The 10563-nt window shown below is 41.2% G+C and overlaps 1 protein-coding gene across 2 annotated transcripts; it reads left to right on the top strand.

The window, feature by feature from the left end:
* Positions 1–359: 359 nt before the first annotated feature.
* Positions 360–5857, top strand: caap1 (caspase activity and apoptosis inhibitor 1). 2 transcript variants are annotated; one of them, XM_031851084.1, is made up of 6 exons: positions 360–537; positions 1508–1699; positions 2563–2647; positions 2767–2824; positions 2946–3013; positions 3139–5857. In XM_031851084.1, the coding sequence occupies exons 1-6, from the start codon at positions 433–435 to the stop codon at positions 3633–3635; spliced, it is 1005 nt and encodes a 334-aa protein (XP_031706944.1). In that variant the 5' UTR covers positions 360–432; the 3' UTR covers positions 3636–5857. The 2 variants fall into 2 exon arrangements, with proteins under 2 accessions (XP_031706944.1, XP_031706943.1); XM_031851083.1 differs by having other exon boundaries at positions 1505–1699.
* Positions 5858–10563: the final 4706 nt, after the last annotated feature.

The raw sequence follows: 10563 nt of genomic DNA, 5'->3' as shown, positions 1-10563 counted from the left end.
ATATGGTTATAGTCTAGCACTGCCAAGCTCATGCAATAAATCTGGTGGTGAATGCAGTACATTTTCTTCTTTATCCACGTTTTGAAACAATTCTGAATTTGTCTACAGTAGATTAAAAACTAACTAACCTGTTGGATAATAAAGAAACATGTTGATTAATTACATAACTTAACATGACAGAAGTTGCAGCGAATATATATGTAAGGATTTTCCGTTTTTCTTGGTAAATTGAGAAATTACAGAAATGCAGCACCGTCCCAGTCCAGTAGGTGGCGGTAGCTAAAAACAATGGCTGCTTTTTCACCGACACCAAAATATGATGTCGTCGCTTGCTGATGACACAACCCCGCGACATTCAACCACTCAACTTCGGCAAGTGAGCTCGCGAGTAAACAGCTTTCTGCAGAAGGGGCCGGTGGATTTACCTCGAAAATGCTCAAAAAGAAATCAAGTAGCACTGAAAAGAAACGGAAACACTTGCAGTCTGACGAACGACACGAGAGCAATAAACGCAGAGCTGCAGAATCCAACTTAGAGGTACGATGTTCAAGCTAACGCTAGTTTCATGCTAATGTCATGTTTTGTTTAAACATTCAAAGCAACCTTAACACATTCCGTTGACCCAAAATATACGGATACATTTCCTCAAATAATGACGGCAACAGTAGCTTTTAAATCCTTGAACGTTTGTTGATGTTCATCCGCTAATTTGAAACATTGTAACACAAACGTCCCAACGTTTTGCTAAAGCAATATTGTAGCAGTGTTTCTCTTCATTCGTCAGATAATAACATCCATGTTTCAATTGTATTTTAATGTAATAGCGGTTCATGTTTGTTTGATTTTGAGACTAATTTAACCCCAAAACGAAAAATGGGTTTTCCTAACCATACGACTGGTTTCGATACTGTCAGGGCAGTAAATACTGCTAGCTAGCTTGCTGTTTTGTTAGCCTATGGGTTTGTTTAGTTGTTTAAATTAATATACAATGTTGTTATACTTTTGGCTTTGCCAGCCTGTTTACAAATAGAGCATGGCTAGTCCAAACACGGAGCAGGAATTAATCAGACTTTGCTACAGATATCTTTTAAATATGAGGTGGTGTTTGTTTTCTTAGGAACAAGCTGTGTCCCATTTATGGAAACAATATACTAAGCAGAAAAAATGGAGGTTTGCCCCAGGATTACATATTTCACATCACATTCAGGTGATTGATATAACAATGTACGTAGATTAAACTGACAAACATTCATACAAGGACAAAATGTCATAAACACATCAGTGTGACCTCACAAACTACAGCCGCGACATCACTCCAACACGAAAGGATTATGTTGTATCTATGTGTGTGTCACTGAATTAAATTTAGCTAGTCGTACCCGTCTACAGGAACTCTCTTTCACAATATAATGACCACAAAGAAGTCGAAGTGGTCACACTGTTTGATGTCATTCATCAACCTTCCACACTTTTTGAAGTAAACACGTTGTTTATTTTGCTAAAGCAGGACTCCAAGGATGAACTCGCTGACGCAGAGCTGGACAGGATTGGCAGTGACATCGAGGATGGCGGACTGGACCTCAGCCTGCCGTTCAAGCCGATCACTGCTTACGTCGCCGACAAGCGTGAGATGCTGGAGCAGTGTCTCCATGTGCTGGGGGAGAAGAAGCTCCGGAAAATGCTGCCCGACGAACTCAAGGTGATTGTGTTATCGTGTAAACACCATGTTATGTCATGGTAAACTCATGAAATAAGACAAACAGTATGTCTCATTTCTATAAGACATCCTGTTTGTCTTATGACAATGTAAATTCTAAATGATCTAATGACTAATGATCAAGGAACATTTGTGGACGAGAGAACAGAGGCTTACCATAACCAGCCTGATGCATTAGCCCTAATTTCTCATCAGTTTCAATGTAGCTTTGGACTTCCTTATATGTTGTCTTTCAAGATGTCTGTTCACCACAAACCTTAAAAAAAAAAAAGTCTTTCGCCGCCACGCTGCATTTTGACTGGCATTAGTTTGTGGCTTTATGGACGTCATTCTGTGCTTTGCCAAGTGTTGTCTTTCAACATTTATGGCCACATTTTGGACTGTTGGCTGAAAAAGCAACAACACATTGAGCAGTAGTGATCATTTCATGAAAAGGTTTGTTCCATCTTTTTGGAGGCATATATTTAGTATTATATTTTATTTCACTGTAACTGATTGAAAGTCACCGTATCCACATTTTAGTTTTCCAGATCACTTTATAAATCGCTAGTTAGACAGTTACTGCTGTTAACTATTGATCTATGTTACTGTGTTCAGTTGCTGGTAAGATTGTATCTATAGCTATAAATTAGCTATAAAGCTGTATCGTAAAATGGCAAAGTTAAGTTGATAACTTACCTACGTTAGTGCCAACTCTAGAAAGCGTATTCATGTCTTGATTTACAGTGATAATGTATATCTAATACAGATAGAGACGTAATAGCCGAAGGCTTCCGCTGTTTGCTTGGTAGGCTATTAAAGCAACCCATCATAAAAGAGACTATTAAACGCATTATCGTTCACAGGACTGTAGTTTAGAGGAAATCCAAAAGATGTGCTGGGATCAACTGGAGCTGATCTCGGAGAACAATCTTACGCAGATCTTAGCAGGTAAGACTTGAGGCCCGTTTGGAAAATGTTTCACAGATGCATGCTTTCTGGAAAGAAAAATCTTTTTGCACAGTCCTAAGATTGCAAACAAATCGTCCACTTAAAGCTCTTGTTTATAGGGGAAGAACTGACATCTGGGAGTAACGAGGAAACAACAGAAGAGACCTTGGAAAGCCAGTGAGTGAACAGTTTGCTAACTTATTCTGGGCACAGTTTCTGAATCAAAGTAGTGTGTGTTTTATGCTTTCCTCATACTTTTGTGTTTGTTTCCCTTTTTTTTTTTTTTTAACCCATCAAGGCAAGACAATAATGTGGACTCTACATCTTGCCTAAAAGAAACTGCAAAAGCGGAGGACCCTAAGCCAGGTAATTAATATGTAACGCGCCGAAAGATAATCCCCCAGGCACTCAACTTAAAACTTCAAAGACAGAATCAAAGCTACAAAAAGGACCATTTTACATGTGAGATCTTGGTTTGATGTTCTTTCCAGAGGGCGTCGGTTCCGGCGAGGAGAGCGACGTCCTCAGCATAAACGCAGACACTTACGATAGTGACATAGAGGGACCCAAAGAGGAGCCGACTGTTAAAGCTGTGGACGGGGCAGTGGAAGTAGCGGACAGCAGCAAGGAGCAAGGAGCCGACCCAGTTGTGAACCCGGGCCCGATCAATCCTGAGCCCCCCGCAGGCTCCCAACCAACGGAGGCAAAGAAAGACATCCTGAGCGACATAGACAAAAGCGTCAGTGAGATTTTAGCCATTTCGTCCTCTTCAAGCAAAGAGGAAGCTAAAGAACCGAGCGTACCTCCGCAGGCCGCAGACGTTAGTTTGCCGGTTCAAGGCGAACCCGTTTCAAGTCGCGCACCTGCAGCGTGTCAGCCGTCAATTCAGCAGCTGGAGCTCCTGGAGTTGGAAATGAGGGCGAGGGCCATCAAGGCCCTGATGAAAGCAAGTGATGGGAAAAAGCCTTGTGTTGCAAAGAATGTGTAGCGTGCCTTGTTTGTTGTTTTTTCAACATACGATTGATTTTCTCTTTTAAGCCCCTGATTTATTGTTCTAAATATACTTTTCAAACCATGTTTACACCATATTGGAATGGTGTTGCAGATTATTTAATGAAAACGTAACACCTCAAGCTGTGTCCTACAGCAACTTAATAAACGTCTTCTGGGATGATTAAGTCGTTGGTGTTTCCATATGTATTCTTCTCTCTGGTCACTAGATGGCAGTGTTTACCTGCCGTGGCGCGTTCAAGTCCAACGTGCAAGAAGGAGAGCAAGAGATGATTTAGCTGCTCCCATTACAGTCAAAAGGGAAATACAGCATAAAAGTCTTTTTAGTTACGATGTTAATCAGTGACACTGTTACGGTAACATTAGTTCAATGTTGTGAGAGCATCAGAAATGTTATGTTTGTTGGCTTTGCCTTGCCAGCCAAAGTAGGGGGCAGCGGTGTCATGCTGTCGTTTACAGTACAAAGACACACCTGCAGTGTTTCTTCTCTGTACACCTGCTTGACTTGTCAGGCTGAAGTATTCATAGCAAGAGCATGCACTGCCTCTCTCTTTCATATTTGCATCTTCTAAATGTTGAGGTTGGTTTCTAACAACAGATGAGGCAAAGACAACAGGAAATAGTTCCCATAACTCCCAAAAAGGAAATGACTCAACGAGAATTAGAACCAGCTGACCACACCTAAACATCAGCTTAAAGAACCTGCCAGAGATACTTTTAAAATGTTTTGCGTTCCATTCGTCTGCGTGGCGGCAGGAATTAATAGCATCCTCCCCGCTAAATGTAGCATCTTTGCTGTAATTTATTCTGAAGCTGCTTTGTTGTGGTATAAACTGTACGACTCTCTGTGCAATTACATGCAGATGCAGAGCAAAACGGCTCTGTACCCCACTACCCCGAAAGGAGACAATGAAACGTACAATAAGAAGCCAACTGCCTCCTGGGTATTTGCATTTAAAAGGGTTATTTCACTGGAGGAATGAGGGTGGGGTGTGTTCAATTCGTCTCCATTCTTGTATGTGCAGGTATCTTTGTACTCATTGATTATTTGAAGAGTAAAAATGTCCACTTACAACAATTCTAAAGTGCTCATAGTGTCTATAATTGGCGAGTTTGTATCTGTGCCATGTTACTGCTATTGGAAGGCCAATTGTGATTTGGTACGAGCAGACAAATGGCTTTTTAAGCAGGCACCAAAATGAGTAGCCTAAAAAAAAGCAGATTGATGGAGGTGAGATGATACTGTTTTGTACTTTTTGATTTCAAACGAACCGCGTGACCCATGTTCAAACATTGAGGTCTGACGCTTCCGTGAACGGTGCTGTGATGAAAGTCAAAAGCAAGGTTGTGCAAAACGTTTCTGCGCTCACTACTTCATCTGTTGAATATCGACCAAGCCTCGTTTGCGATCCTCTAATATTATTATTATCTTAGGGTGGTTTCAACTCTCAAACTTTTCTTTTCTCCCGCTGCGTGGATGTTTGCTGTACTTGAAGCCGAGCGACGTGCACGCTTGACGTGCCAACATGCTTACATGATAGCATGTACACGCAAACATTCGGGTCTACAAATACACACAGCTGCAGTATCCTTTAGCAGTCTGCTCCAAGCACAGCTGTACATGTAAATAAAGCACATCTGGATGCTGACAGATGACAGCGGAGGCTGTAGGATGTTGCTACTCGGCTCGTCGGGCTCTCCTCTACATGATCTGACCGAGCTGTGAGACCTTTTAAAGATAACCACCGTTGAATTACAACACGACGCCACACTTTTAATTCTTTTTTTCGGAAACGGTGGTAAGATTCAATGATGAAGGCTGTCTTTCTGATTTGTATTAATCCAACAGTTTGGTTTTCTTGTGTGCAGTGAGCATTGCGGCCTTGAGCCTCGATAGGAAAGGTTCACTGTCTTTGCTGTTGCTAAGGCAAAATGAACCGACCACTTCCCTCCCGACCGTTTGTTTTGGTGCACATTGCTGCTATTGTGATATTTACAAATTTCTTTTTTTTTGTGCTTTCATGCTTTCTTTCATTCAGTATTTTGAGATTTGGAGTGAATTTCTCTTAATATTCGTGCTTTGTTCTTAGTAGCCGCAGGTATAAGCTGCTGGAAGCACAAGTTGTGAAAACAAAGCAAAGACGAAAAAAATGTATTGAAAAATGTGTTTTTTTTAAGAACACATCCTGTTTGCATAAATAAAATAATTCTCTTCAAATTCCCTCTAGCGTCTCTGTTCTTTGTGCAGCAAGACATTATGAACCAGCGCCTCATGCTGACAGGCAATAAATAACTTAGCACCTCTGTATGACTAAATGAATTGATTTCCCCGAGCAATGACTCATCAGACACATTTCATTTCCTTCAAGTTCCAGCCAGTGTTTTCCTTAAAGTAAGAAGAGATGTTTGATGTTGAAAGTAGTTTGTTTCGATTAAATTTGCAACTCTGTATTAAATGCTGTCGCGTCGGCAATAATCACGATTGCCTTCAGAAATGATGGCTTAGATGACTTGTACGCGCCTCTGTTGATTTCTGGCCTTTCTGCTTTGGATTTTTCCGGACGAGATGATGGTAAGTAGTTTGAATTGTGGGCCTGGAAAGATAGATCCTTCTGTCCCCCTGTTGTGTCCTCTGCAATTGTATAGAGAATAATGACCACTGTGGTAGTTTCATCTCATGTGTGCAGCACATCTGTTCACCATTCACTTAATTTGCAGGCATAAATGCTCGAGTCATATGCTTGGAAGGGCCCTTTCTTTTGAAGTGGGTGGTTGTACTTTGGTGCTATTGAAAGAGAAGAGCTCCCTATTTTTTTTTTTTTTTTGACTCGCACTCCAAAATCCCTGAAAAAGATTTGAACATTTGATATTCCACTCCTGTAGTTTCTGCATTTTGAGAGAATTCCTCCCCTCCACTGACTCCTCTGACATCTGACTTTCAGATCCCATGCGTACTCTCATCGCAGGGGTTTCCTCCCCTCCCCTCAACTTCAGGGTCTGCATTTAAATGGTGCATTAATACCATCAAACAACCATTGAAATTCTGTCAGGTACACCAGCAAGCCAATAAAGCCCTCCTCCTCCTCACCAACATATTCTGCTCCATAGCCTCCAGTGAATATATTTTACCACTAATGGAGTAAGCTCAGCGTAGATCTGTAATACCGTGTGGCTTTTAAATGCTCATGTTCTCTCTATGGTTCGTCTTCAATCGGCGGATGACTGATTCCCACTGAAATGAGTATGCAGACTGCAACCCTGATCTATGATAGTGTGCAAAGATTTAGCACTCCTTTGAGAATTAAGGCTGATAGCACCCGAGATAATTATGGGAGCATCAGATTATGTGTTTTCCTACATCAATAACACAAAACACACTGAAGCTCATTTGGTTATAATAACTATAAAACAACTTTCATGTCAAATTAAATACATGTTTTAAAACTGTCACCAATTCTGTCACCATGCCCAGTGGAAATACATTCCCTACTAATGCAGCCATGTGAATTTGATTACACAAAATTACTATTTGTATGACTAATTTCAGGACAGTGTGTACATCACAATGACAACATTGTTAATTATAGAGGCACGATTAAAGTATAGTGTCCAGGTAAAACAAAGCCCAAGCGTTGAAAATATTGTATACATACACACAACGACAGTAGAACAAGCAGCAAACAAAAAGATTACATAGTTATAGATGATAAACACAATTCAGAAAATCTGATAAAAACAAATCTGAAAGCAAGACGAAGCAAAAACTATCATTGGCTACAGCAGTGATCCCAAATATTACACCATTAATAGACCCGTATATCAAATGGTGTCAAGCACATGAGGTATACGGGTCAGTTCAATTCTGTTTGCTTGTCGACCGTTCATTGAGAGGTGGTTGCCAGATTTTCAGGAAGACTTTTTCCTCATTGGCTATAGTTTATATATCGAAGGCCGTCCACGTGAATCACATGTCCAAGCTCTCAGCCATTGGTGGAAACGATTCTCGCCTCGCAATCCTTTCCTGTTAAATAGTTGAATTGCATTATTTCACAAATGTGCATTGATTCTGCTTTTGGTTTATATTTCGCTTGCAAAACTATCCAAACATAGAACCACACAAAACCTTCAAACTGTTCTACATTATCACATTTTTTGGGATGGCAAGCATAAACCACGCGTCAGCTCCTTTTTTTTTGAGTGAAATCTTGCTGAATTTGTCAAAATACTGTACTGTAAGAACATGATAATAACTCCTCAGTATACTGTACTGGAATACACACTGATCCTAACTTTATGTGGTGTCGAACAACCATGTGTAAAGCCGGAGAAATGTGAAGAATAAACTCTAAAGCCATTCTAAATCCAGTTTCTTTAAAACGAATCACAGTTTCTGTGAAGCTAAGCTTTAAACAGCTGTCTGGATGTGGTCCCAGCTGTCCTATGAGCAGCAATGGACCACCAAAGTGTCCCCCAGACGGATGATGAATCACTGCACACAGCCCTGGTAACTCACACTTTTACGACGCTATAGGTTCAGACTTCCACCATTTGTGCCAGGGTTGGAAGACATTGAACTGTCAAAATCCTGGTGGGGGTGCCATTTATTTATTTTTATTTTGATGATTTATTTCCCACAGAAGCACAACAGAACCGAGCCAAGTAAATTACTTTTGTCAAAGTTGTGATAAAACTGTCAAATTGCTTCCCACCACCAGCTGGCAAGCACTTGTATTACATAAGTAATTGTCAAAAGGAATGTCATGAGAGGTGCATATTGCTAGATGAGTTTCTGTCTCTTTCCATGAGGGTTTTATCTTCCTTGCCTTACTTTAATGGCCTTTACGTGTGCTTTAACTACTGCAGGGGGTAAAGTCATCAATCAAAATTTATCTGATCTGTTTTTCTTTCATTTTAACAGTTTAATTCAACAGTTGTGAACACATCTTTTGAATTTCTCTTTTGGGTTTCTGTTTCCGTGACGCAACTCTGTCACACCTTCTTTTTATTATGACAAATGAGACATGTGTTATTCATCACTTTTTATTCATGGCTGATAACTTTCATGTTTTTTTTTATTTGCAGAAGTAAACAAACTTCAGATTCCTATAAGCTTTAAAAAGTTATAGAAGGTCATAAGCCCAGACATGTGGAATATGTTGTCTTCGCCGCCAACAATTATTGGACAATAGGCGCATGAGTCATGCAACCAATAAACCGAGTCACACAAAAGAAGGCGGTGCTATGACTAGAGTTGTTCTACTTTATTAGGATAGTAGCACTTAATTAATGAGCGTCTCAAGTTTTGTCTTCAAAAGTGAGGTCAACATATCTGTAATGTTAAAGTGTGCGCGGATTAACGAATTGTGGGAGCAGATGTTAAAATGTCATCCCTGATACCTCAGCAGGAACAGGTGTTACCGGGCCTGCTGGTGAATGGAGTCTGCACGCTGGGAGGGGGGGAAGAGGTGGCTGTTCATCTCCGAGTCCAAGTGCCTTGAAGCTTCTGGACCGGCTCCAACTCCTCGCGACCTGCACAGCCCCCTGCCTGAAGCAGTGAGTTTTTGCCCAAAGTGTGGCCGCACATTGTCATTCATTTGTTGATGCCCTCTGTAAATAAGTCGGTCTAAAACAATGTTTGCATATGCAATTGCTGTGCGCCTGGTTAAGAGCTTCAGGAATCAACAATTTTGTTTGGCTAAAATAGCTCGGCACACGAATAGCGACTTCCTTGGAATTAATCAAGGTGAGTTTTGAAGTGACTCCAACATTAATCAGCATTCCCTTGCCTTTCACTTTAATCTGGCCCGGCCCAAACGAATCAGTAGCAGGCAATACAGCCCCTCTTAGGACTTCACAATTCAGCTTTGATGCCATTTTTCCTGCAAAGATGAATTGACTATCGCTTTGCTCAATTAAAGGTCATGCGGAAAGTGATGAGTCACTTCAAAAATCAACATCCTAAAACCAAGAGATCCATCACGAGTCATTCTGTATTCACGGGCGAAAGGTCCGCCTGTGACGGCGCCGCTCAGTATCGATAAACTCACCTATTCCGAGGTGACTCATTAGTCGCCGAGGTAATGATATGTCATAATAGAGCAATCAGTGTTGAGGAAGGTGAGTGATGACTGTGGCGTAAAGATGCCAATGCAAGCGGTGATGAAGTGCGTGTCTGTTCGGAGTGGGGGTTGGTATTTGCAGGAGGGGCCAAAAAAGATGCGCTCGTATCTCTGTCTCCTCCGTTCCCCAACGGTAAACAAACAACATCCTGCCACTGAGAGTTAGACTCAGCATTCACCAACGCCTTTTTTGTAATTCATTTTAGACAGCTTGAGAAGTCATAACGGCTATTTTGGATGTTTTATCAAAGCTTTATCATCCCTCCGCCAGACTCATTACACGGGGTGCAGAGACGGCATAATAAAGACCTGACTTAATCAAAACCAAGCAGGCCTCCGGAATAATGGCTCCCCACAGCAGAATATGTGTAACAGGGGCTACTGTTGTGCTTAACCTCATCAAGGACCATTTAGGTGATGGAGGACATGGATGCTGAGACGAGGGGGCTGCTCGAGGGTTCTTTGTTCTTTTTCAATTTATGCTCGATGAAATTAGTCAGCAGTTTAGAGGTAATCACAGTAGTATATTTTACTATGTGATATCCCGTATGAAGAAAATTGGTTTGTGTTCTTTCGATGATAACTATCTGGACAGCCTTTAATGTTGTAACAGAAAACCTTTAAAACACTCCAACAATGTGTCCCCACATATCGCTGCACAGGTAATGCAAGCTTCAGGTTTCAAGTCTGAGCAAAGAGACAATTGCAGTATTTTTTATTTTTTTTTTACACTGGGGTTGAAGTCCCCCCCCCCCCCTTCCGATCTACAGCTAGTTCTCCCCCCCC

Source organism: Anarrhichthys ocellatus, unplaced genomic scaffold (genome assembly GCF_004355925.1).
Source record: "Anarrhichthys ocellatus isolate YVR2014 unplaced genomic scaffold, GSC_Weel_1.0 scaffold11, whole genome shotgun sequence".
Classification (NCBI taxonomy): Eukaryota; Metazoa; Chordata; class Actinopteri; order Perciformes; family Anarhichadidae; genus Anarrhichthys; species Anarrhichthys ocellatus.
Note: the sequence above shows the minus strand (reverse complement) of the source record. Positions and strands in the feature narration are given on the sequence as shown.

What these genes read in the sequence shown, in the direction of transcription:
- caap1 (XM_031851083.1), top strand. Translation starts at nt 433, where the DNA reads ATGCTCAAAAAGAAATCAAGTAGCACTGAAAAGAAACGGAAACACTTG. An exon ending in GAAGAGACCTTGGAAAGCCA is followed by an intron (nt 2,825 to 2,945) that starts GTGAGTGAACAG and finishes TAACCCATCAAG; the next exon opens with GCAAGACAATAATGTGGACT. An exon ending in AGCGGAGGACCCTAAGCCAG is followed by an intron (nt 3,014 to 3,138) that starts GTAATTAATATG and finishes TGTTCTTTCCAG; the next exon opens with AGGGCGTCGGTTCCGGCGAG.